Below are 27,846 nucleotides of genomic sequence, written 5' to 3'. Positions count from 1 at the left end.
CAGCCCTCTGCTCATCCTTGTGGCCCTTCTCTGGACATGTTCCAGCACCTCCATATCCCTCTTGTAATAGGAGCTCCAGAACTGGACACAGTACTCCAGATGGGGTCTCACCAGGGCTGAGTAGAGGGGGAGGATCACCTCCCTCGACCTGCTGGCCACACTTCTCCTGATGCAGTCCAGGATCTGATGGGCTTTGCGGGCTGCAAGTGCACACTGAGAGCTCATGTTGAGCTTCCTGTCCACCAGCACCCCCAAGTCTCTCTCCTCAGGGCTGCTTTCCAGCCAGTCCCTGCCCAGCCTGTATTTGTGCCTGGGATTGCCTCGACCCAGCTGCAGGACCCTGCACTTGCTCTTATTGAACTTCATGAGGTTGGCTTGTGCCCAACTCTCCAGCCTATCAAGATCCCTCTGGATGGCCTCCCTTCCCTCCAGCGTGTCTGCTGCACCACACAGCTTGGTGTCATCACAAAGTTTTCTTATATTTCCTTCTGCAGCCAGAGATGTGCCAACAGCTAAAAATTCCTTTGTTTTGGTTTGCATTTCATGTCTCTACTACACTTCCAACCCAAATTTTAGCAACACACTGGGGAAAAAAAAACCCAAACATTTTAAATATGACAGCAGTGAAGTTTGGAGCCTTTTAGCAGCAAAACAGAACAGGCAATGTGCAGATCTTGTCAGATGAAAGATCATGCAGTTGAAACCAATCACTGTCAAAGCTTTAGGGCCAGCTGTAGGCAGCCATCAGCAGCTTTGACTATTTGTTAGCTGTTTCACCCCCCCAACATGTTATAGAATATTTACACACCAAACAAACTGGTGTTCCATTCCCCTCATTGATACCATCCTTGCTGGAAATATGAGATGGGAAAAAACCACCCAGACACTTCTCTTCCAAGGCCTGTCAACAAATTACACAACCATAATTTTTTTCTAAATCTCTGTGGAAATGAACTCTCTGTGGAAATGAATTCTCTGTGAGCTGGCCAGGTTTAGCAGCAGCACAAAATCCACTATTTTCCACATTTAAACTACATGGCCACCTTGCACAGCCAACTGGAAAACTGTCTGTTTCATAGCTACCCAAAAATGATGAGAATCACAGAATTGTCAGGGTTAGAAGGGACCTCAAGGATCATCCAGTTACAACCCCCCTGCCATGGGCAGGGACACCTCACACTACAGCAGGTTGCTCACAGCCACAGCCAGCCTGGCCTTAAAAACCTTCAGGGATGAGGCTTCCACCACCTCCCTGGGCAACCTGTGCCAGTGTCTCACCGCCCTCATGGTGAAGAATTTCTTCCTAACATCCAATCTAAATCCACCCATTTCTAGTTCTGTTCCATTCCCCCCAGTCCTCTCACTACCTGACACCCTAAAAAGTCCCTCCCCAGCTTTCAGATACTGGAAGGCCACAATAAGATCTCCTCAGAGCCTTCTCTTTTCCAGACTGAACAGCCCCAACTCTCAGTCTGTCTCCATAGCACAGGAGCATCAGCCCTCTAATCCTCATGGCCCTTCTCTGGACACACTCCAGCATGTCTAGATCCTTCTTGTAATAGGGGCTCCAGAACCTGCATTCCAGAGAAGAATGCATGGGAAGTCAGACACAGTCTTGCCCTGTTCTCTAGGGCAAAGCAAATGCTGATATGGAATTCCCTGGGCTTTCATGGGCAATGTGTTATTCTAGAATGGTGATGTAGACAGGCATCAAATAAAATCTGAATTCCCCCCTGTAAGACCTTGTACGAAGAAACTGTAGACATGAAACGGGGGAGAGAAAAAAACAAGTGGAGAACCACCACAAACCTAACATGCTTACAAGAGTGGCTGGTTTGCAGAAGTTAGGCAGGTGTAGAGAACCAGACTGCTATGCATACACACTGCTGAAGTCCTTTTAACTTCACTCTTAGTATCTTAAACTTGCATTAAAGTAAGTAATCTAAGATCATTTAGAAAGCACTAAAGTGTAAGGGAAGCCAAAGGCCAGTAAAAATAGGTATGTTGAGGATAAAAAACTTCACCAATAAAAGCAAAGAATACAATTTACTACTAGAAGCTACCACCACTTTCTCTCTTTAACCACCCTACTCTCTGAAAACTAATGAAGGTACCATTTTATGAAGCCAGTTTCCCCAGCTTCAGGTTATGTCTACATCTATTTTCAAGTGAAGAATCCATTTCCTGCAGACTTACCCTTGCAGAATGCAGCCATGTGCTCTATGTTTAACCTAACCAAACTGCAAGGTGCTGCTCAAACTACTGCATCTACTTGATGCTTCTGGCCCCTCCTTGACTTCTGACGTTCCATGAAGCCACTGGTGATGAAACAGGTAGCTGATGATCTTTCACTGAGCAGGATTTCTGCCTCATTCAGCTGATACAGCGGAAGGCTGTGCAGCCATTCAGTGAGACTTGGACAGACTGAGAGTTGGGCAAAGAGGAACTTAAAGAGGTTCAACAAAGATAAGTACAGACTCCTGCACCTGGGAAGGAAGAATAAACTGCAGCAGTACAGGCTAGGAGGTGATCTGCTAGAAAGCAGCCCTGTGGAGAAGGACCTGGGAGTGCTGGTGGACAAGAAGACCCCCACAGGACAGCAATGTGCCCTTGTGGCCAAGTAGGCCAGTGGGATCCTGGAGTGCATTAAGAGGAGTGTGTCCAGCAGATCCAGGGAGGTTCTTCTCCCCCTCTACTCTGCCCTGATGAGACCTCACCCAGAATACTGCATCCAGTTCAGGGCTCTCCAGTTCAGAAGGGACAGCGATCTACTGGAGAGAGTCCAATGGAGGGCTACAAGGATGATGAAGGGATTGGAGCACTGCCTGATGAGGAGAGGCTGAGAGCCCTGGGGCTGTTTAGTCTGGAGAGGAGAAGACAGAGAGGGGATCTAATCAATGTCTATCAATATCTGAGGGCTGGGTGTCAGGAAGGAAGGGACAGGCTCTGCTCATTTGTGCCCTGTGATAGGACAAAGGGCAATGGATGTAAACTACAGCACAGGAAGTTCCACCTCAACATGAGGAAGACCTTTTTTACTGTGAGGGTCACAGAGCACTGGAATAGGCTGCCCCAGAGAGGTGGTGGAGTCTCCTTCTCTGGAGACTTTCAAGCCCTGTCTGGACGTGTTCCTGTGTGACCTGTCCTAGATTCTATCGTCCTGCTCTGGCTGATGGTTGGACTTGAAGATCTCCAGAGGTCACTTCCAAGCCCTAACATCCTGTGACCTCTGTGCCTGTAGGGCGATTGGCTCACCCAGCACAGCCACATGGCAGTTATGCAATGGTAGCTGACTCATGGGCAGAACCAGTCAGGTGCACCCTGAATTTGTGCGCTCAGCACTGGATTTACTTCACAAAAAGTACTTCTGGTGAACCAAACAGCTTAAGCAGGCTACACTTGCCTCCAAAAACTTAAGGAATGCCAGCTTTGCTCCAGCCTGCCCAAGTGTGCCTCTTCACCGCTCTGGTGCTTTTGAATGCTTACACTTTTGTGCTCCCTGATCTTTCCAGTCAAGGCAACACCACCAAACTGATCAGGAAAGCTCTCACCTCATTCATGTTGATAAAGATGCGCAGGGTGAGTGCCAAGAGGCTGGAGCCAGGCTCTGCTCAGTGATGCCCAATGACAGCACAAGGGGCAATGGTGGAAGCTGAGGCATAGGAAGTTCCATGGGAATAGAATAGAATTGACCAGACCAGGTTGGAAGAGACCTTCAAGCTCCTTCATTGTGCCCAACCTATTATACTATTAGAAGGAAGAATTTTTTCCCTGTGAGGGTGACAGAACACTGGAACAGGCTGCCCGGGGGGGTTGTGGAGTCTCCCTCTCTAGAGATATTCAAAACTCTCCTGGATGCATTCCTGTGTGGTCTGCTCTAAGTGCTCCTGCCCTGGCAGGGGGGTTGGACTGAATGAGCTTTTGGTGTCCCTTCCTACCCCTAACGTTCTGTGAAAAACAAGAGCTCAGGTTTTAAATGTCTGGCCATGGACAGTGACAGAAACAGCACCCAGCTAGCTGAGAACCACATAACACTGAACAAAATCCTGTTTCCTCAGAGGGGAAAAAAAACTCCCAACGGGCTGAATCTTGCAGGTCCCACTGAGCTCAGTGAACCATACTGCCATAAAGAAACAAGAAAATTGCTAAATACAGGATCAAAAAAACCTCTTAGCTGCTTTAGCACAGGAAGAGACATGACCAGAAAGTGCTTTGCCAAGTCTTTTTCATTTTTAATATGAGAATAATGTGGAATCTATAGTAACAGCAACACTCATCAAGATTTAAAGCCAGAGGATGCTGACCTCTTCTTAACAAGCCTCCTGCTTTCTCTGTAAACTCAATCTGTCTGTTTCATAGATACCTTGCAGAGATAAAGACAGAAATCAGCACGACATGTGGAAAGCCTCTGGGGTTTTGAAACCCTGGCACAGAGAAAAAGGAAGTACTGCCTGATCTGCAAAGTAGCATCTGGAGGGAGGTCAAAATTGAAGGAGAACTCTTCCCAGCAAGATGCACTGAAGGAGAAATACACAGTCTTTAATGTTACTCTTTTGGTCAGTTGTCTACAGATTAAAGTCACCCAGAGAACACTTTAATTCAAAGCCATTTTAAAAGCCTGCACACACAAACAAACTCCAGAAAGACCACTGCTTGTGAACTCCCTAAGACACTACATAACACACCAAACTGTGGGCAACACATGGAAGGTCACAACCATTCTAAATAAGTAAACCAATCACAGAAAGCATAAAACTCTCTTCAAAACTGAAACCAACCACTTGTTCTTCCCAAGTGAAATTTGGGGGAGAGAAGGAAGGAGGATGAAATACACCACTGCTTCCTGGCACTGAAATGTCTGCATTTGCTGAAAATAAAAACACCTCCTCAGTAACAAACCTTTCATAAGCAACTCTTAAATCTCTCCTTCAGAGAATCACAGAATTGTTAGGGTTGGAAGGGATCTCAAGGATTATCTAGTTCCAACCCCCCTGCCATGGGCAGGGACACCTCACACTACAGAGCCACATCCAGCTTGACCTTAAAAACCTCCAGGCATGAGTCTTCTACCACCTCCCTGGGCAACCTGCTCCAGTGTCTCACTACCCTCATGGTGAAGAACTTCTTCCTAACATCCAATCTGAATCTACCCATTTCTACTTTTGCTCCATTGCCCCCAGTCCAATCACTCCCCATACACCAGCATGCTCCTTAATGCCAAACCCACACCACCAAAGGTACATGCTAGGTGAACTCTGGCCTACAGACTTTGAAATGGAACAGGATAGGATGCAAAAAATCCACACAACACTGAAGTGCATCACAACCTTGCCAAAAAAGCACTGCCCCCTACACAGCAAGCTACAGTTTTGCTACCTACTCTCCTAAGCTGAATGAATGTTGGAATTCTCAGACTTCTAATATGGAAAGTAGCCCTGAGGAGAGAGACTTGGGGGTGCTGGTGGACAAAAAGCTCAACATGAGCTCTCAATGTGCACTTGGAGCCCACAAAGCCAATCAGATCCTGGGCTGCATCAGAAGTGTGGCTAGCAGGTCGAGGGAGGTGATCCTCCCCCTCTACTCAGCCCTGGTGAGACCCCACCTGGAGTACTGTGTCCAGTTCTGGAGCCCCTATTACAAGAGGGATGTGGTGGTGCTGGAACGTGTCCAGAGAAGGGCCACAAGGATGATCAGAGGGCTGGAGCACCTCTCCTATGAGGACAGACTGAAGGAGTTGGGGCTGTTCAGTCTGCAGAAGAGAAGGCTTCGAGGTGACCTAATTGTGGCCTTCCAGTATCTGAAGGGGGCCTACAGGAAGGCTGGGGAAGGACTTCTCAAGATCTCAGGTAGTGACAGGACTAGGGGGAATGGAATGAAGCTGGAGGTGGGGAGATTCAGGCTAGATGTGAGGAGGAGGTTCTTCACCATGAGAGTGGTGAAACCCTGGAATGGGTTGTCCAGGGAGGTGGTCGAGGCCCCGTCCCTGGAGGTGTTTAAGAGCAGGCTGGATGAGGCTCTGGCCAGCCTGATCTAGTGTGGGGTGTCCCTGCCCGTGGCAGGGGGGTTGGAACTAGATGATCCTTGTGGTCCCTTCCAACCCTGAATGAAACTATGAAACTATGTGGCATGCTAGTCCCAGAGCCACACAGGATGCAAGCTGATGATGCTAAAGATGTCATTCTCACTACATTATTTTTTCATTCAGAATAGCTTTGTTATGATTACAAACATTAAACACTCACCCTTGTTAAAGATTAAAACCCAAAACATATAAGTTAAAATTGCCTTACATAGATAGACAGCACAGGAGTAATCATTTCCTACAAACTGAAACCTTTTTCAGGGTTATGAGACCCAGCATTACAAAAGCTTCTGTTTGGGGCCTGTTTACAGCACAGCAAACATTATCAGTTACTCAATCTGCTTTCAGTGGTTTTGACAACTTGATGAATTGGAACTGCACTTTAAATTTCTACAGCCTACATTGAGCTGGTGTAAAATAAGCAAATTAATCAATGTTTAAGTGAAATAAGCAATGTTTAAGGCAAAATATACTTGCTTTTCTCTGGTCATCATCTTTGCAGTTCTGGAGTTTGTCATCAAAGAGCTGAAAGACAGAGAGAGTTGTGAAAATACTGAAAGTGTTACTTCTTTCATATCAGATCATGCACAAACACTGGCATTTCAAAACCAAAAGCATTTAATAAGCACTTCATTTTATCACCTTGGTATTACAACCCAAGGCAGTTTTAGTCTAGCATTTCTTTATAGCACTTGTGATAGAACAAATTCGTTACTGATGCCTCACATTATGGCAAGAGACCAAATCTCAGCTCCTAGCTAGTTCCACAGCTCAGTCTGGCATGGTTGTGCTCTGGTTTGGAGGAGGAGGTGAGGTTAAGTGATAAATGTGACAGTCAGCACCTCAAACTGCTTCTCTTTTATTTCAGCAAAGAACTTTGGGGCTTACCAGAATGGCCTCCACACTTACCAACCCCTCCAGGTACCTTGGTATTTAGGTATTCACAGAATCCTTAATTTGCATTCAGATGGAAGTCATGTAAGATCAGTAAGCACACCTTTTGCAAAAATCTACAGAGACTTCCCAGCACTAACTTCCATTTATTTCCTTAGAAGTGGAATATGAGATGCAGCTAAGCAAACTGAAAACAAATTCTCACTGAAAAGCCTGCACCTGTGTTTAACACATGCCGAGCTGAAACAGTTAAAAGTTGCCTCCCAGAGCACACTCAAAGGTGCAGGCACAAATAAATACTAAGTGCAAGCTGTTCAAGGAGTCAAAAAAGACCCCATTAAATATAATGTTCAAAAGTTCACCACATCTCCCCTTGCTCAGAAAAGAGCTTGTCATTTTTCAGTAGGTAAGCTACAGTTCCTCACCCAACTGCCTGCCTAAATCCTGCTCAGGTGTTCATTTTCCCTTGAGGGTCTAAAAAAAGTCTGTAGTCAAATTCACTCTGCTTTCATTATTAACTAAGTCCTGTACCACCCTCCCAGCTGGCCTGAAGCACCAGCCAGGTGGTGTAAAGATGTAAATACCTTCTTTCAGTGAAGTGTACAGGATGGCTGTGGAACAGGAGACAAAGCTGACTCCTGACCAAGTCTTTGCAATTTAGCTTTGAATTTTGTTTGTACTGCTTCTTCCTCCTTCCATTTTCGGGGGGGGGGGGGGGGGGGGGGGAATATGCTTTTCCCCCTCTCTGCCCTCTCCTGCAGCTGAACTTTGCTGAATCTCCCATGTGCAGTAATACTTGCCCATTATATCAGGAGTGAAAAATAATTAAACCAGCAGAACTGAAGCAATCTTAACAGCAATTTTAACCTGCTGAGTCATGGGGAAAGCGTGCCCTGAGCAGCAGCAGAACCTGTTTTTCTCGATAAGGTGAGAACTGAGATATGACCTCATCATTCCTCACCTTCCCACCCACTCTGACAATACATGCAGGTAGTGTAGAAGGACTGTGTTTATACACCACTGCTACAGAACGTTTTCACTCAAGGACAGATTATCTACTGCTGCAAAGTCTGAAAGAACCTGCAGCTGGAGGTACACATGACTTGACTAAGTGTTCTCAAGATAAACTCTAAAATGGTATGAGCAAGACAATGATTCAAAGTTAAACTTAGGTCACCTCTGTCATTTCCATGAAGCCATGTATGCAAGGGATGTTTCAGTAAAATATTCCACATAAAATGAGTTATTCAAATGTTCTAACTTAACACCCTCAAGATTCATTCTGAGAGAAAGCCATTTTCAGCTTCTCTCACCTCTTAGCTGAGCAGAGTTTTTTTATCCTTCTAGGAAGACTTTATTTCAGAAGCAGTTAGATAACATCCTGCATTAGGGATACATTTTCTGCAGGTCACAGGCAGCTCAACCAGAGAGTGCTCTCTGCATCCCACATCCACCAGAACACATACCACGACTCTCTGCTGAGCTCCCTTTCAACCAGACCTTGAAGCAAGACACTGCCAAGCAGACTCCCCATGCAGTAAACACACCAGTTAGTTACCATACCTTCAACTGGTCTATCAAGATCTGTAAGTAAGCATCAGCCTCGGTAAGTTTCTTGTCAAAATCATGAACGCTGGGAACAAATCCTGAATCCACACCCTAGATATACATAAATAAAAAGCAAATATATAATTAGACTTTCAGAGGAGGAAAAGAGGTAACAAAACTATCATTTTGCCTGCCAAGTGGCTGATAAAACGCTGCCCTGCCTCTCCTGCCACGTGCAAACACCAGCAGCCAGCTGAACGCATTTGCCTTCTATTTGCAGCTGAATCACCAACCCTAAATTGCCACACATTTTCAGCTGGGGTATAATCATCACACACCAGAGTATTTCATTACTTGCTATTGAATGAATCCCCTTAAATTACACTAATTAAAATTTCTTTGAAAATATAAAGGAGAACTCAAGGGTTTTTTTTTCCCCCTGAAGGCTGTCTTGTGATGCCATATTCCAGTTAAGAAAGACAAAACCCAACTGAACTGCACTTTTCATTCTGCAGACAGCCTTGCTCAGCTCACAGTTTCTTAGTGAAGACCTGAAGGAATGAGTGCTAAAGCTCTTCTTAAATATGGATATGCCAACAAGGACAAACTAGTGCCATGAAAGTTATTTCTTTCATATTTTCTTGCTTGCAAATATAGAACAGAATAGAACAGACCAGGTTGGAAGAGACCTTCAAGATCATCGCATCCAACCTATCAACCAATCCACCCCACCTAAACAACTAACCCATGGCACCAAGCACCCCATCAAGTATCCTGAACACCTCCAGTGATGGTGACTCCACCACCTCCCCAGGCAGCCCATTCCAATGGGCAATCACTCTCTGTATAGAACTTCTTCCTAACATCCAGCCTAAACCTCCCCTGGCGCAGCCCGAGACTGTGTCCTCTTGTTCTGGTGCTGGCTGCCTAAGAGAAGAGACCAACCTCTGCCTGTCTACAACTTCTCTTCAGGTAGTTGTAGACAGCAATAAGGTCACCCCTGACTCTCCTTTTCTCCAGGCTAAGCAACCCCAGCTCCCTCAGCCTCTCCTCATAGGGCTTGTGTTCCAAACCCCTCACCAACTTTGTTGCTCTTCTCTGGACTCGTTCCAGCAAGTCAACCTCCTTCCTAAACTGAGGGGCCCAGAACTGGACACAGTACTCGAGGTGTGGCCTAACCAGTGCAGTGTACAGGGGCAGAATGACCTCCCTGCTCCTGCTGGCCACACTGTTCTTGATGCAGGCCAGGATGCCATTGGCCCTCTTGGCTCAGGCTGGAAGGGGCCTTAGAGATCACCTACCCCAACTTCCTGGCCATGCACAGGGATAGCTCTCAATTGGGCTCAGCTGCTCAAGGCCTCATCCAACCTGCCTTGAACACCCTCAGGGAGGAGGCATCCACAATCACCCCAGGCAACCTGTTCCAATTTTTTTTTCCCTTGATGTAAGACTCAAAACATATTTCTGCATATAACTAAATCCCCACATTTAAACTGATAAACCACTGTATTTAAAGACCTGAACAAATTCCCACTGGGTCACCACAGCTCTAATTACACAAAAGACAGCAGAGGGTTCTTGAAATTGGTATTTTGCCCTGTATTTGCCAGGCCACACTGGACAAAGGTAGAAATAGTGTTTTGAAACAGGAGAAGGGAGAACAGAAGAAAGCAATGATTTTGCCTCAGCGAGGAAGACAAAAAGCCACTCAAGTGTAACAGGTTACTAAACTAATAGGCAAAAGGGAAAGCCCTCTAAAGCAAGAAAGTTTTGACACTCTCTCAAACTAGTCAAGTGTAAAAATACAATGAAACCAGATCTGAAAAGCTTGAAACATGAGTATTGCCTTCCCTTGCTGCAAATGGAATTGTCTGCACAGCTAGCAGCCAACAGCATCACTGCAGCAAATGGTCCAGGACGCTCAGTCAAACCCTGGAGGTCAGGTTTCATGCATCAAAAGTGTGTGGACCCTACAGAAAGACTCTGCCTAAAGATACTACACAGAGAAAAGCAAGTAACGATGCGAGTTACCTGTATGCTGCATCCAAATGCTGAGTTTTATTCTGGCTATCAGTCTGTGACTACAAATGTGTAACAATCAGGTGCTTCTTGTGGTGACTTAAAGATTAAATGCCATTCTTAAACTTCAGCTGCCCAGGAGTAAGGGAAAAGCTGATTAAAACATTTTGGGTTACAGCTGAGCAGATAACTGTGGCAGATTTAGGCTGATACCTAGGAAATTTAGAGGACAGTCTCAAGCTGTGCCAGGGGAGGTTTAGGCTCAAGGTGAGGAGAAAGTTCTTCTCAGAGAGTAATTGGCCATTGGAATGTGCTGCCCAGGGAGGTGGTGGAGTCACTGCCCGGGAGGTGTTCAAAAAAGGATTGGATGTGGTACTTGGAGCCATGGTTTAGTTGTCAGGAGGTGTTGGGTATTAGATAATAGGTTGGACTTGATGATCTCTGAGGTCTTACCCAACCTGGCTGGATTCTGTGAAATTTTCCACAGATCTCATGTAGCATGTGAATAAATTACCACTGGATGTAAAGGGGAAAGAATTGTAAGTCTAAATAATCCCATAACTAACAAAGTTAGTTGTGAAAACTAACTTTTTCTGGGCTTCTTCACTCTAGCAGATACCAGCTGGTGGCTTTTGCTTGGCTTTGCTGACCTTGGCTACATTCTTATTGTGGCTAAGTACTAACAAGCTACACTCTGCTTTTCTCTTTTCCCTTGTACAGGGGGGAGGAGGCAGAGAGGGGGAAGCTATAGGTAGCCCCCTGGATTTGTCCAGGGGGGGTCCTTGTGTTGTTTATAAACTGTAGATATTGTATATTTTGTACATATTCACATCATTCTGTATTTCTAGGATTTAGTTTTGCTTGTAAATGGAGCTCCACTTGCTTCCATCAACTGAGCTGGTCTGGCCATTTTATTTTGGGGGTAGTTTTCTCCAAAATAGTTGGGGGGTGGGTGGGTAACTTCAACCCACCACAATAACCACATCAAATGGAGCAAGAATTGTGACCTACAAAGTTCTGTTCAGAAGCTAAAACTTCAATCATCATAAAGACAAAGGCATAAAACCAAGTTTAGTGCCCAGTTGACACAGCACAGAGATGAAATGTGAAAAGTCTGGAAAGCCTATGCTAAAAGCTGCAGCACTTCACCAATTTGCTCTTACTGGTCTGTATTATATATGAGATTAGGTTAATAATGGGAAATTCACTCAGTTTTACAATTGAAAGATAATTGGAAAGTTAAGAACACTGCAGGCAGCAATAGCCCAGAAAACACAAAAATCAATCAGTATTTCAAACCCTGCAGTGATCTAGAAAGAGCAGATATACAAAGTGTAGATTTGCATAACAAATCCTTATTTCTTCATTTCCCAGTCACCCAAAGACACAGCAGAGGAAAAAAGGGGTCACTTTTCTTTCCTCCCCCTTTCTTCCTTCCCCTGCCATGTAGGAAATGAGGCCTCAAAAGAAATGGGGGAGCAGTCAAGAGAATAGCATTTAGCAGCTCATTAAAATTGGAAATTAGGCAGCTGCATATCAGAACTACCAACCAAATCTTTATGAGAAACTTGTATTATATGCTGCTCACCTATTCAGAAACCAATAGAAGAGGCTGCCTGCAGGTATTACTGAACCTCCACCCTGAGGGCAGAGCTAAAAACTCAACTAGATTTGACCCTAGGCAACTTGAGCTAGCACAGAAGTTGGGCTCACTATCAGAAGGGGCTTGGACCAGGTGACTTCCCGAGGTCTTCTCCAGCTGAAACTATGCTGTGATCCTAAAATAAGTATCTTCAAATTATGAAAAAGAAATGGAACCCAGAGTGGTTCAGATCTTCAGAAACTGGCTCCTTCCTATTGTCAGTACCAATCCATATTGGTAAGTGCACATTACTCCCCTCACAGAACCACAACTCAGTGTGCAAATAGGTTTTAAGGAATTAGTTACATTATCAGATGCAACAGCTGCAGAAGCAGCTACTTTATGTACCTTCTTATCTGCCCACCACCTCCCACAACAATACATTTGGTATTTGATTCTTCCCCACAAAGAAAAGAGAAGAGGTACCTCAGCATTCTTTCCCTCATTCCTCCCTCCTGCAACATCTCCCAGAAGAAACTTAAGAGATCAGACTCTGTAAGACACATGCCAATCCTCATGTTTATAGGTAGAAAGGGGAAAGCAGGACCCAGCAGCACAGTGACCTACCCAGGTAGCGGTCTCCCAGTGTGACCCTGCATGATACCCAGGAACTTGGAGCAGACACCCTAGGAGAGTGTTCATGTGCTGGTTTGGGGCTGAGTAAAGAACTCTCACACTATGAATCCTGCAAAATTATTCCCTTCACGGAATCACAGAATTGTTTCAGTTGGAAAAGACCTCTAAGATCATCAGATCCAACCCTCTTCTTTAGAGGGAGTAAACAGGAAGGCAACAACAAAATATAATCCAATTAAAAATACTCATTATGAGCCTTGTTTCATTACAGAATTGATGGTATTAAGGGTGCTTCTAAGCTGCTCCCTTGTCCTCCAAATCAGAAGTCACACAGATCACTAATACACTTGCATGCAAAAGTTGTCCAGGCTGAGAAGCAATTCTAGCCTCACCTAAGCCAGTTCTTTCAAACCATAATGAAATTGCCTTAGAGGAAGCATAGCAGAAAACCAAATATATTTCTCAAAGAAAAGCATTACAATAATAACTTCTGTGGACAATGAACAGTAGTGAAGGCAGGGAAAGAAAGAAAAGGGAGGCAAGAGTGAAGACTTGACAAGAGCTGTCCTTACAGAAGAGCTTTCATGGGGGAGGAAAAGAGAAAGCTGTAGAGAGTAAACATCTTTATCTTTCTCAAGATACTGATGCTGTATTCTTCATCTAATTAGGATTCTGAGTCCAAGTTATGTTTAAAGGAGCAAATAAAAGCATTTTCCCCTCCATCTGCCAAAGCTCATCAGAAACATCCCCTGCCTACAGCACATTTGACAGTCAAGCAGGGTATTGCTTGTAAGAACCGCTGACAGAAAACCGAAGAACAACAAATAATCAGCTAGGAAGCCATCAAAGAGTGGCACCTTCTTGTCCTTTTAGATGTGGAAAGACAACTGCATTCTTTTCATCTGATAGCTTTTTAAGCAGCATTTAACGCTCAGGATGCAAATGTCTCCAAAGCAGCTTTAAAACAAGTGCATAAGTCCTGGAAGCCTCCTGAACACTCTGAATATTGCACTTCTTTAGGGAAAAAAAAAAAAAAAAGAAAAGAAAAAGTATTTCTGCTTTGCAAAACACAAAATGCTTTGCAAGACTGTTGCTACAGATATTATCAGGTCTTCTAGGAAAATTAGAGTTCAAAACCCAAAGTATTCACATAGCATCACAGAATGGTCTGGGCCAGAAGGCACCTCCAAAGGTCATCCAGTCCAACCTCTGCGCAGTCAGCAGGGACATCCCCAACTAGATCAGGTTGCCCAGGGCCTCATCAAGCCTTACCTTGAATATCTTGAGGGAAGGAGCCTTAGCCACCTCCCTGGGCAACCTGTTCCAGGATTCCAACACCCTCATAGTAAAGAGCTTGTTCCTCACACCCAGTCTAAATCTGCTCTTCTCTACTTTGAAGCCATTGCCCTTCATTCTGTCACTGCAGGCCTTTGCAAACAGTCTCTCTCCAGCCTTCTTGTAGCCCCCTTCAGGTACTGGAAGGCTGCTATTAGGCCTCCCTGGAGCCTCCTTTTCTCCAGGCTGAACAACCCCAGTTCCCTCAGCCTGTCCTCTTAGCAGAGGTGCTCCAATCCCTTAATTACACTGATGTAAAATTTGTCTCTGAAGCCTAGGCTAAAATTCTGAACTCTTGACAAATACTAAGTATATCCTGCAGTCCCATTTGTTCAGTGCATGCTTTTCCATGGATGTAGATCAAGCACACGTACTGATGTGCTTACTGACCCTCCTAGATGTGACTTTCTCGGTCACATCTGAAGCATGGCAGCAGGCCTGTTAACGCTACACCTTTCCAACACCACATCTACACCAGGTATATTCTCAATGCAAAATAACCTGATCTTAGCTTTATGCAATCATTCACGACTCACACTGGAAAACCAGCAAGGAACAATGTCATGTATGGAAGTTTCAGCTTTTTTCCTTGTTTGCAACTTTAGAAAGATCATCAAAAATGCTGGCTAAGGTGACACTAAGTGGACCATTACTAGCCAGGCAGTTTCACAAACACTTTGGCCCAAGTGAAAGAGAAAGCAATCAGTCACCAGGCTGTTTATTCTCACACTTAGTCTACTCTTTTGAGTCAACACAATGACTTATTTTGTCACTTAATCAACTGTATTACTCCAGAACTAAGCTCAGAAAAGGAGGGCAGCGGGAAAAGAAGTTTTAATTCGGGTCAGTTGTGAATCTGGTTCCAAGTTCAGCTATTCCTGCCACACCACCTCTTCATTTCTGCTAGAAGTGAGACAGGACTGCTTCCAGCAGCAGCACCAGCTCTTCAGAACTGGTGAAGCCACAGGGAAACTCTTAATATTCCAGCCATTTTATCACTCTTCACAGCAACCATTCCAGATCCACGTCTCACCGTTTTCTTGCCCTGTTATTTGTTCCTTCGGAAGTAAACCACTTGTTTGTATTACAGAGGCATCAAGCTACAGAGCGATTTTCAATTCTTCTTTAAATTCCTTTCACTTTGACTGTGGTAGGAAACTGCCCACCTTTGTACTGACAGTAATTTCAGCTTCTTTGTCTCTAGAGTGAAACCACTTAGAGGCTGAAATAGTTTAAAGCATTACCTGAAGGGTTTCCTTAAGTTAAGGTAGGAAATCCTTTGTAGCCTTCTCATATTTAAAGACTCCAATGTGGAGTGACTGTCAGATCTACTCAGAAAGCATGAAAAGACATCTTATTTGTAGAATATGCACATTTCAGCTTTGTCTGTTAATTATTGTTTTGAACATCAAGTTGGTAATTAGTTGCCTTTTCTTGCAATTCTCAACAGCCTCTTTAGCTACCACTTTTAAGTCACCTCTCAAGATGCACTGGCAACATTAGAAGAGCAGAGGAGAAAAGTACAGTGTAAAACAAGGGATTTAAAGCAAGAATGGGTGTGAAAGACTCAGCTAATAGGAGGAAGGAGGAGGAGGAGGGAAGCCTCATGCCTGCAGCTCAGGGTAAGCACGACTCCTACAGATAGGATCCTAACACTACTAGAATAAATGCACACATTCAGGGCTGAATCTTAAAGTTTCTTGAGGCACGAAAAGAGTAAAGTCACTAGCAGGTTTTAGGCAGATTTGTATCTTAGCAGCTGTCTTGCACTTTTCAGATCAAAGAAAGCTACCATGGTCCTAAATGACATGAGTAATCTTCAAGGGAGTTTTACATGGGAGAATTCCAGAACCACACAGTGCCACTTGAATGACACAAGAGGAAAACAAGACACTTAAGCTAAACAAGAAGACTAGAAGCGCTTCATGCCTGAAAGGGATTGCTGCTTTACCAGACACTAGTGAGGAGCAAAAGGAAACTTGATAATTTATCACCCTCCTACCTCTGCCCAGCAAAACAAGAAACTCAAGCCACAATACACTTTCAATCCATGCACAAACTTCCCCTTATCTCTTGTGGGTATAAAGCAACTCGGGTGCTGCCACTGCAAAGCCACTGACCTGCTAATGACAGAACAATGAGGGGTCAGGGAGAAAACACTGAACGGTACTTCCAATACTGTTGCATCATATACTGCTCAAGGAGCTTTCAATAGGCAAAGCTAATACTAGAAAAACTACGAATAGCTTTAGCAATGCCTTTAATATAAGAACATAGAAAAACACAGGAAGCAGAACATCAGACTTATTTCAAAACTCAGAGAAATTAGATCAGAGGTGTACCTGAAATATTTCTTCCCTAATCTAGGTTCTTTTGAGTACAGCTTTGGACAGCTAAGGTTCCTTTCCTCATTCTGTCACTTTATGACTCAGTTCTCCCTGTGTTCCTTGGCTGTGGCTCATTCTTGCAAGTTTAGGGTGTGGGGGAGGAGGTGTGTTTGTTTTTAAGTGGTTCGAAAACACATCCGTTATAAAGACTTAAGGACAACACAGTAAGGCATTTAGGTAACCACGAAATTAGCAAGACTAATCAGACTAGAGAACACCCAGACACCACTTCACCTCTCCACCTCGTATTAATTCCTTATCCTTTCCAAGCCGGTTCACACAACATGAGCACTGCCTAGGCTGCGGTGAACTTTCTCACGTCTAACAGAGGTGTCTGACAAAGAAAACTTCGAGTCTGACTTTCCAAACTTGAATGCTCCAGTACCAGACCAGGGTGACTGAAAGCAGCACGAAAACACACTCAGAAAAGATGTGTATCTCTGGAGAAAAGCAGATGCGTGAAGGTTTTATGTGACTGATAACCACGTTTCCGCCTGCCACTGAAACTAAGACCCTAAGAAAATATCCTCACACAAAATAATCTGCCACGGCACTCAACCCCTCGGCCCTGCCCGCTGAGCCAATAATCCTCCCGAAGAACTCATCTGACTTTAATGTCAAATAAAAAGGAAAGCAAAGGAACATCGAGTGCATGAAGCGGCGCTTTAAATGTTAACCGCGGCCAAGGCGTGTTTGTATACAAGGCACTCTCGTACCGGATGAAAGCATCCCTGCAGGCACGCAGGGCGCACGGAAGCTCGCCGGCGCTCCGGTGAGGAATCCAACCTCTCCCGGAGATTCCGCCAGGCCCCCCGCGCAGGCAGCCCGTGTCCGCGCTCCCAGGGGGCTGCCCAACGCCCACCTCCACCGTCTGTTCCCCGGGACCGCTCCGAGCGACCGCTCGGGCGGGGCAGGGCAGCAGCCAGAGCCGCTCGGCCGCCGCAGGCAGGAGGCAGCGCTTGGCTCCCCGTCAGGGAAAGGGCTGCGGCGGGGAGGGAACCTGCCCCGGAGAAGGACACCCAGCAGCCCTGACACCTGCCCCCCCCTGCCCTCCGTGTACTCACACCGGCCATTCCGCCTCGCGGTGCGGCGAAGGGAAGCGGGGCGTGCGGAGCGGAGGGGCTGGCTGGCCGCCCGCCGGGCCCCAACAGCGCCGCCTCCGGCGCGGGGAGCAGCGCCGGCGGGGCGGAGAGGGAAGCGAAGGGCAGGGTTAGGCCAGGCCCCCGCGGCTCGCATCACGAACAAGGCGGCCACCCATTGGCCAGGGAGCGGAGCGCGGCCGCCCGCCGGAGCATGGCGGTCAGCGGGCGGGGGTCGGGCGGGAGCGGCGGCCCTGCGGAGAGGGCAGCCCGGCCCGCAGGCCACGGGGAGGCAGAGCGGGCTCAGCGCCGCCAGTCCCGGCCCTGACGCAAAAACCATCCTGCAGAGCGGGCGGGACGCCGTGAGAAAAAACCTCTGGCTTGGACAGCGGCAAGCGCGCTTACAATGGCTGTCAGAAGGGAGGCGTTCCTGCTCGGGCAGCCCTGAGCTGGGCCCCGCAGGCACCCCGAGTCACTTCAGCCCGGGCTCCAAGAGCTGTGCGTTCCGCCCGCACGTCCCACTGCTGAGGCAGGAGCGCAGTAACTGGGACGGCCCTCGCTAACTGGGGAGAGAACGGCGTTTTGCAAGGAGGTGCAGTCTTGTTCCCAGCGTTCAACCACTACCCGCTCAATGGCCCCTGTCAAAGGAGCCTCTTGGCAGTTCCCGAGCTGGGTGTGAGTGAACGGCATTCCAGCTAGTTTCAATATAAGGGCTTTGGAAACAAAACCAGGTATGCAACTGACACATGGAAGGGCCTTCAAAATGAAGGTATTAAGAAAAGGACTTGGGGGTGCTGGTGGATGAGAGCTCAACATGAACTGGCAATGTACACTTGCAGCCCAGATAGCCAACTGTATCCCGGGCTGCATCAAGAGAAGTGTGGCCAGCAGGTGGAAAGAGGTGATTCTCCTGCCCCTACACCACTCTGGTGAGACTCCATGGAACGTGTCCAGACAAGTGCCACAAGCATGATCCTCTCCTATGAGGATAGACTGAGAGAGTTGGGGTTGTTCAGTCTGGAGAAGAGAAGGTTTTGAGGAGACCTTATTGTGGCCTTCCACTATCTGAAGGGGGCCTACAAGAAAGCTGGTGAGGGACTTTTTAGGGTGTCAGGTAGTGATAGAACTGGGGGGAATGGAGCAAAACTAGGGATGGGTAGATTCAGATAGGATGTTAGGAGGTTCTTCACCATGAGGGTGGTGAGACATGGGAACAGGCTGCCCAGGGAGGTGGTGAAAGCTCTATCCCTGGAGGTTTTTAAAGCCAGGCTGGATGTGGCTCTGGGCAACCTGGTCTAGTGTGAGGTATCCCTGCCTATGGCAAGGGGGTTGGAACTAGAGGTACTTTCCAACCCTGACAATTCTATGATTTAGCTCAATAGTGAACATACTTAAGAGGGATTGAGGATGTGTTGCTTAGTAATCAGTTCTAAGTTTTTAATTATTCCCTCAAACATCGCTAGCTAATTCACTAACTTAGGCTTTTTCATCTAGTTATGCCTTACCTACTTGAAAATCTGGAATGTGAACAGATTATGTAAAAGGAAACAGTTCCAGCTGTAATCATGAAATCTGTCTGACAACAATTACAATGTCCACAGGGCATGGACATGTACATCTTGCTAAAACCACAGTATATTCTGGTGTTTCATTCATTACTCTTCATCTCCAAGCCATAAAAAGTCTTCTGGACAAAGAAAACTGCACAGATTCCTCATAGTTTCATAGTTTCATTCAGGGTTGGAAGGGACCACAAGGATCATCTAGTTCCAACCCCCCTGCCATGGCAGGGACACCCCACACTAGATCAGGCTGGCCAGAGCCTCATCCAGCCTGCTCTTAAACACCCCCAGGGACGGGGCCTCGACCACCTCCCTGGACAACCCATTCCAGGGCTTCACCACTCTCATGGTGAAGAACCTCCTCCTCACATCCAGCCTGAATCTCCCCACCTCCAGCTTCATTCCATTCCCCCTAGTCCTATCACTACCTGAGATCCTGAGAAGTCCTTCCCCAGCCTTCCTGTAGGCCCCCTTCAGATACTGGAAGGCCACAATTAGGTCACCTCGGAGCCTTCTCTTCTGCAGACTGAACAGCCCCAACTCCTGTTTAATGTCAGACCCTAAACAGGATTCCTCAGTTAACCTATTCACTTTCACCCTCCAGTCTGGGGATGGGGAGAAGGCATGCCCTGGGGAGACAGCTTGGCCCTTCTAAGTCCACATGTGGTTCTCCAGATAAATCTGTCTGCTCACATTCACTGCAGAGCAGAGTTCTCCAGCCTGTGGTCAGATACTGCGTCCAGATGGAGAGATTACTTCTAAAATAACCATGGCATGTTACTAGGGATACAAAGCTGATTGGCAAACTTGAATTTTTATCCAGGGATCTGCTGACCACTAGAAAATTTGCAGTGGTCTTTCCTAAATCAAGAAAGGTTAAAAACTACTGTTCAGCAGGACATGAAGGTAAGTGGACTGAGACAGCATGAATGTCTAAAGGTGCATGGCATAAATTCAAGCTTGTTCTAACTCCTTAGAACAGGCAAATACAATCTAAATCAGTCTCCCTAAGCTTTTTCTCTTTCTCTGGTATTAGGAATCTGACTTTATCTTTCTTCACAGTGTCAGTCATTAAGAGACCTAATTCTCTTGTACCCCAGAAGCATCCCAGACCTTTACTCAACACAAATCATGAATACCAGTTTGAAGATTTCTCCACTGTCGTGAAACACCTTTGTGGTACAAAGTAAGTATGAGAAAATCCCTTTCATGAAGAGTCTGGCTTTCTCTCCAGGGCAAAAATAAAGGTTTAGACATGTTTAGGTCTAGAATAGGTCTGTGGTGACAGGTTGGACTCGATGATCCTCGAGGTCTCTTCCAACCTTAGTGATACTGTGAGACTGTGATAATACACCAGAAACTGATCTCAGATTACCAGTGCTCAGAACCACCTTCAGTCCAACCACCTGTTTTTAGAACCAGGAAGCCACCCAGCTTACACAGTGGATTCAAACCTAAGGTATTTACCATTTTTGTCCTCCAGAAAGAAGTTCAGTGCTGCTGTCTCATTTTAATTTCAGAATTAGCTGCTGCACACACAACAGGCTTGACCAAAAAAAACCAAAAGGACTAACTCCCAGTTTAAGAAAAAAAAAATTGAAATAGCTAAATGTACAACAGTAAGTCTGGAACCATCAGTTAAAAATATGAATTAATAAAGGGAGGTTTTACACTGACTTTTCATGATGGTAAGACATGAGTAAGAGAAAGACTCAAACCTAATCTTGGCTGCCCATACAGATGTCTTACAACATCTGGATGTACAGGTTATAGAATGGCCAGATATAATACAAGATTTGGTTGATATTAGCAGTCATGCCACTGTATTTCATTGCTTTGAAAAGAAAAAGAAAGTAAAGTGGGGTAGAAATGTAAGTGAAACTTGCCTGAAGCTGGAGGGTATGGCGGAGGATGGTGTCCTCTAAAGCATGAATCCACTTCTCTCTCTCATCAGCATCTCGAGCTGAAAAAGTATTCAAAACATATTGTTAAGCTATTTGCAGTCTTACATACTGAAGCAAACCGAAATTAAACTATAGTCTCTTTGTGAAGTCACCAGGGGCATAATTCCACTATTGTCTTAATATCCTGTTCATTATTCTGTGGTTACAGCTCTGTAACATTCTGTTAATCTACTCTGTGGTACTGGAGAGGTGTTTGAAATAACCACACATGCAAAAAGCTTTTATGATTTGCTAGGAATTTTATTTTACCAATGACCTCTGCACCATATATGTAAAAATACATACTGCAAATATAAGAAGAGTGCTGCATTACTGCTATTTGTGGTTATCATAGTATCATAGTATCATTCAGGGTTGGAAGGGACCACAAGGATCATCTAGTTCCAACCCCCCTGCCATGGGCAGGGACACCCCACACTAGATCAGCCTGGCCAGAGCCTCATCCAGCCTGGTCTTAAACACCCCCAGGGACGGGGCCTCAACCACCTCCCTGGACAACCCATTCCAGGGTTTCACCACTCTCATGGTGAAGAACCTCCTCCTCACATCTAGCCTGAATCTCCCCACCTCCAGCTTCATTCCATTCCCCCTAGTCCTATCACTACCTGAGATCCTGAGAAGTCCTTCCCCAGCCTTCCTGTAGGCCCCCTTCAGATACTGGAAGGCCACAATTAGGTCACCTATCTGTCCCTTGTCCATGCATCCTTAGGGGCAAAGACTTGTGAGCAATGAGAGTTTGCACAGACATTCCTCACTTAATTCATAAAGTCATTTTTAAATGTTCTTAGTTATGAGAAGCTGTCCAACCTGTAATACATCACCCAGTAATTGTATTTCAGTATGGCAACAGTTGCTTTAATGAGTTAGCCTTTCAGGTAGGGATTCTTGAGACAAGATAAACACTCTGAACAGGTAACCACTGTGACCTTACAATGAAGCATGAAGAGTAATCTGAAGTATAGAAGAAATGTTTTTTAAACTCAGGACAATCCTGCTCTAAAGCTGAGTAAATCCTGAATCCTGTGTAAACAACACACACACAATGGCACTTTTGTACTTCTGCAACAAGCCACCATATGAGAAGCTGGACATGAGCAGGCAGTGTGAGCTTGCAGCCAAGAAGGCAAATAACATCCTGGGCTGCATCAAAAGATGTGTTGCCAGCAGATCCAGAGAGGTGATTCTAACACTTTGCTGAAACCTCACCTGGAGTACTGTGTACAGGTCTGGAGCCTTCAGTATAGGAAGGACATAGACCTGATGGAGAGGATCCAGAGGAGGGCTACAAAAGTGTAGCACCTCTGCTACAAGGACAGGCTGAGGGAGCTGGGGGTGTTGAACCTGAAGGGGACTACAGGAAGGATGAGAGAGACTGCTTGCAAAGGCCTGCAGTGACAGGACGAGGGGCAAGGGCTTCAAACTGGAGAAGGGCAGATTTAGATTGGGTATCAGGAAGATGTTCTTTACCATGAGGGTAGTGGAACACTGGAACAGGACGTCCAGGGAGGTGGTTGAGGCTCCTTCCCTGGAGATATTCAAGGTGAGGCTCAATGAGGCCCAGGGCAACCTGATCTAGCTGGGGATGTCCCTGTTGACTGCGGAGAGGTTGGACCTTTGGGGGTCTCGTTCAGCCCAGACCATTCTATGATTCTGTGGTTTTAATTAACAATCCAAGTCAGGGTGTGATGATTATGCTTCTCAGTCAAAGATGATGATTGAAGTGATGACTGAAGGAGACAGTGGATGGTGACAAGGAAGAGGAGGGGAGCTTGAGAAAGAAGACGAACAACACATCAAAAGAGACTTAGACCCCAATACTGCTTTCCTACCCCCTGCCCCCACCACCAACACACCATCCCTGCTTTGCTAGTTTGAAGAGTTCGTTGCTGTGCTCTTGAGTGTTTGAAAATCAAAAGCAGACAGAGTCAGTGGACTCCAGGTGAAGAAAGATGATAAAAACTGGCAGGCATTAAATAGGCTGTAAACAAGCTGGCCCCTGTACAGATTTAGAACAGTTATTGACAATTGTTTCTAGTTCCTCATTCAAGTGGAAGGTATTTAAAAGAAACAGGAAGTCTGTTAAAAGCAAGGAAAGCTTAAGTGAGATAGCTCCTATTATGAAAGAGAGAATTAAGATTCCTATCTGACTTACTTGTTATGGAGGTCAGAGGAAATACCTGTAAGTTATTCTTCTGAAATGTACTCTCCAGCCTCAGAAGGCTTTGTTTTCAACGTTCCCTTTCTCATGTTTCCATTGCTTTTATTCTTTGGAATTCTGCAGCTCAAATCCATCAGTATCAAACCCACCACAAGGTCTTTCCAATATGTTAAATACACTCTTCTCTAGGAATTTATTTATTACTTGCTTGCACATTCATTCCTATGAGGAATCTTTCATTGGCCACAGGAAGGGATCACAGGATCACACAGGATGTTAGAAGTTGGAAGTGACCTCTGGAGATTGAGTCCAATCCCCATGCCAGAGCAGGACCATGGAATCTAGCACAGGTCACACAGGAATGCATCCAGATGGGTCTTGAAAGTCTCCAGAAGAGACTCCACAAGCTCTCTGGGCAGCCTGTTCCAATGTTCTGTGACACTCACAGTAAAAAAGCTCTTCCTCATGTTGAGGTGAAACCTCCTGTGCTGTAGTTTCTATCCATTGCCCCTTGTCCTATCACAGGGCACAAGTGAGCAGAGCCTGCCCCATCCCTTCCTTCCTGACACCCAGCCCTCAGATATTTATAAACATTTATTAAATCCCCCCTCAGTCTTCTCTCCTGACTAAACAGCCCCAAGGCTCTCAGCCTCTCCTCACCAGGCAGTGCTTCAGTCCCTTCATCATCCTTGTAGCCCTCCATTGGACTCTCTCCAGTAGATCCCTGTGCCTCTTGAACTGGGGAGTCCAGAACTGGATGCAGTATTCTAGGTGTGGTCTCACTAGGGCAGAGTAGAGGGGGAAGAGAACCTCCCTGCAATCTGCTGGACACAATCCTCTTAATGCACCCCAGCATCCCATTTGCCTTCCTGGCCACAAGGGCACATTGCTGTCCCATGCAGATCTTGTTGTCTACCAGGACTCCCAGGTCCTTCTCCACAGGGCTGCTCCCTAGCAGATCACCGCCTAACCTGTACTGGTGCAGTTTATTCTTCCTTCCCAGGTGCAGGGTGAGGGAAGGAGAATCAGAAATCCACAGAATAATTCCTCTCTAATGTCCCTCAGCCTTTAGGTGGAGGAAGACAGATTTTTCCAGCCTCCCCACACAAAAGCCTATCCATATCAAGATGAGCACTGCACAGTTCACTGCAGCAGATCCACTCTAACTGTGCTGCATTAGCAGAGCCATCAGGAGGGAGATGACAGCTCTGTGTGGATGAGAGATGAGCAAGAATGCTTGCTGCAAGTCTACCTAAGGAGGTGGCCCCATGAAGTAGTGGGGCAAAACCTTCACTGCACACAAGGTAGAAGTTTAAGCCTAGTTTGAAATCTAGTGTTAGCAGTTTGAAGGGGGAACTTTAGCCTAGTCCCTGACCGCAAAGACAAAATAAATTACCATTGGATGAAAAGAATAATAAAGATAAGGTCTACATAATTCATTGGATTGCTAATGGGACATAGGGCAGAGGCATAAACAGCTCTTGCTCTCTTTTTTCTTCTTCTGTCACTTCTGCTTGCAACTTCCCTCCCTCTCTTCCGTGGCTTTGCCAGGGGATCTCTGTTTTGACTACTGTGTGAGGTAACAGGAAGGAGGGAGGGAGTGGGGGAGCAGGTGAAGGGTTCCCTGCATCCATCCAGAGGGGTTCTGAGGAGTTTCTGTGTTGTTTTTACATGGTAAATATCTCTATATTGTACATTTATTGTACATATTCATTTCATATTTCTAGATTGTAGTTTGCCTGTCAATAGAGCTTCATTTGCTTCCATCCCAAACTGAGCTGGGCTGACAATTTTATTTTGGGGGTAGTTTCTCCAAATTAATTAGGGGGTAATTTCAACCCACCATATCTAGCAAGGTTTCCCTTTAATACATATTTTCCCAGATACTCCAAGTCAATCCCTACTCATTGATCATTTAGAACAGTGGAGTGTGATCAATTGCCATAGTCATTCTGGTAAGGATACCATTAACCTGCACAAATCAGACGGACACATCATGGAAAGTGGCTGCCCAAAGTGCTCTCCTATGCACAAAGGAAGTCTGCAGGAAGTTGGGTAATTAAATGTGACTTGGAACAGCAGGTAAATAACTTTCCTGCAGGAGCTGCAGCTGGTATTCAGTAATAGTCTGAAAAATTCATTAGAAATAACTTCTGAGCTTTGCTTAGAAGCAGAGGCTGTTCCCAGTAGTTCTCTGTAACTTAATTGAGAAGCCGAAGCAGGTGCTGAGGACAAGTTTATAATGCAGCGATGGTGGACAGGAGGGAGGGACAGGAACCCTGTGCACTCTGCCCAGGTGGCTGCATTAAGCAAACTCATTCTGCAGTGTGCAGGTCAGACATTTTCACATTAGGTCCAGGCATGCAAATACCTGGGGGTTTTCACAGCACAGCTTACACGTTAACACTAACTTCAATTACTGAATTAGTCAATTACAATCTGGTATCTTCCCCTCTGACAGCAATTTCAGTGCTTATTAGCTTCTCTGCTTCTGCTAGCTCCTTTGCCCAGTCCTGACACACACATTAATCAGGCTTATGCTTCTCAGGTCATGGAACACTGAACATATCACCATTTAACAGACAAAGTATGGAGATGTAGCATATACAGTTCACTCTGTTCATAATCTACCAATACTCAAATACCTAACTGCTTCAACTTCTCAACTGTGTGTTCAAAGTGGCAGTGATTAACATATTTAAATGTGTTAAGGTTTCCTGGGTCTGTTCTCTGGTTTTCTGTGGTCTGTTGTTGTTTTTTAATCAATCACCTCCTAGTATCCAGAAAAAGAAAATCTTGGTGGTCAATGGAGTTAAATCCAGCTGGTGGCTGGGCACAAGTGGTGTTCCTCAGGGCTCAGTGCTGGGACCACTTCTGTTTAACATCTTTCTTGATGACCTTGATGAAGACACAGAGTGTGTCAGCAGTAAGTGTGCAGATGACACCAGGGTAGGTGGAGTGTTGTTCTGCACCAGAGTAGTGAGGCTCTACAAAGGGACTTGGACAGATTGGATCCATGGCCAACATTAACAGGATGAGCTTCAACAAGGCCAAGTGCCAGGTGCTGCACTTGGGTCACAACAGCCCCAAGCAATGCTACAGGCTTGGGGCAGTGTGGCTGGAAAGCTGCCTGGCAGAAAGGGACCTGGGGGTGCTAATGGACAAGCAGCTAAACACGAGCCAGCACTGTGCCCAGGTGGCCAGGAAAGCCAATGGCATCCTGGCTGGCATTAGAAATGCTGTGTCCAGCAGGAGCAGGGAGGTGATTGTGCCCTTGTGCTCAGCTCTGGGGAGGCCACACCTTAAGTATTGCGTCCAGTTTTGGGCACCTCAATCCAAGAGAGATGTGGAGGTGCTGGAGGCAGTGCAGGGGAGGGCAAGGAAGCTGGGGAAGTGCCTGGAGAATAAATCTGATGAAGAGCAACTGAAGGAGCTGGGGATGGTTAGTGTGAAAAAGAGGAGGCTGAGGGGAGACCTCATGGCTCTCTACAACTACCTGAAAGGACCTTGTGGAGAGGCTGGTGCTGGTCTCTTCTCACAGGTCATTAGTGATAGAACAATAGGGAATGGCCTCAACCTATGACTGGGTAGTTGTAGACTGGACATTAGGGAGAATTTTTTCCCAGCATAGTGGTCAGGCATTTGGATGTGGTGCTTGGGGCTATGGTTTAGGGGTGAGCCTTGTAGAGTAGGGTTCTGGGTTGAACTTGGTGATCCTGAGGGTCTTTTCCAACCTGAATGTTTCTGATGCTGTGATCTTACTGGGATACTGGGAGACAAGTTCCTGAAGAGGTAGATGTAATTTGCAGGGTACAAAAGTCCTGAGTTCAATTTTTTTTCCCACTATTATATGAATTTTAAAAAAAGAAGCAATCAAGCTGCAGAGCAGTGAATTAATCCTTGTATTTGCAACAGACTTCTTACGACCTTCCATACTGCCAGCAAAAAGAGGTCACTGTATTGGTTCAACACTGTTCCCAGTGTATAGTAGCCCATTAATGAAGTGTTCAAATGTGTCCAGAGAAGGGCAACAAAGCTGGGGAGAGGTCTGGAGCACAGCCCTGTGAGGAGAGGCTCAGGGAGATGGGGGTGTTTAGCCTGGGGAAGAGGAGGCTCAGGGGAGACCTTATTGCTCTCTCCAGCTCTCTGAAGGGAGGTTGTAGCCAGGTGGGGGTTGGTCTCTTCTCCCACGCAACCAGCAATAGAAGAAGAGGACTCAGTCTCAAACTGTGCAGGGGGAAGCTTAGGCTTGATCTTAGCAAGAAGTTCTTCACAGAAAGAGAGATTGGCCGTTGGAATGGGCTGCCCAGGGAGGTGGTGGGGTCGATGTCTCTGGAGGTGTTTAAGAAAAGCCTGGCTGAGGCACTTAGTGCCATGGTCTAGTTGATTAGATAGGGTTGGGTGAGTGGTTGGAGTTGGTGATATTGGTTCCAATCTGGTTGATTCTGTGATTCTGTCATCACATTGAAGTGTGTAGATGAGCCACTGACAGACCAGAGAAGGCTTGCAGCACCAGAGAAGACCCAGAAACCAACCAGTCAGTACAGATCCAAAACTGATCTGACTTTCCCACGCTCAGAAACAATCTTCTGAAGCTTCT

The 27,846-nt window shown here is 46.0% G+C and overlaps 1 protein-coding gene and 1 long non-coding RNA gene across 4 annotated transcripts in view; one reads left to right on the top strand and one right to left on the bottom strand.

Annotated features, from left to right (window-relative positions):
- OSBPL9 (oxysterol binding protein like 9) overlaps nucleotides 1-27,846 on the bottom strand; it is a 92,885-nt gene that overhangs the window by 28,046 nt on the left and 36,993 nt on the right. For 2 of the 3 annotated variants that reach the window (XM_068140581.1, XM_068140582.1), the window contains exons 4-6: nucleotides 21,011-21,087; nucleotides 8,540-8,635; nucleotides 6,560-6,607 (exon numbers count right to left, since the gene is read on the bottom strand). In XM_068140581.1, the coding sequence (XP_067996682.1) occupies nucleotides 6,560-6,607; nucleotides 8,540-8,635; nucleotides 21,011-21,087 (221 nt within the window). Of the gene's footprint in view, nucleotides 1-6,559; nucleotides 6,608-8,539; nucleotides 8,636-17,547; nucleotides 17,651-21,010; nucleotides 21,088-27,846 lie in introns of those variants that run through there. The other variant, XM_068140583.1, reaches the window with a different exon arrangement.
- LOC137442209 (uncharacterized) lies at nucleotides 18,180-24,407 on the top strand. Its single transcript, XR_010987612.1, has 3 exons — nucleotides 18,180-18,293; nucleotides 20,187-20,310; nucleotides 24,312-24,407. It is a non-coding gene; the product is annotated as an uncharacterized lncRNA (long non-coding RNA).

The sequence above is a fragment of the Melanerpes formicivorus genome, unplaced genomic scaffold, assembly GCF_026170545.1.
Source record: "Melanerpes formicivorus ecotype bairdi unplaced genomic scaffold, bMelFor1.0.p_v2 SCAF_7, whole genome shotgun sequence".
Lineage (NCBI taxonomy): Eukaryota > Metazoa > Chordata > Aves > Piciformes > Picidae > Melanerpes > Melanerpes formicivorus.
Note: the sequence above shows the minus strand (reverse complement) of the source record. Positions and strands in the feature narration are given on the sequence as shown.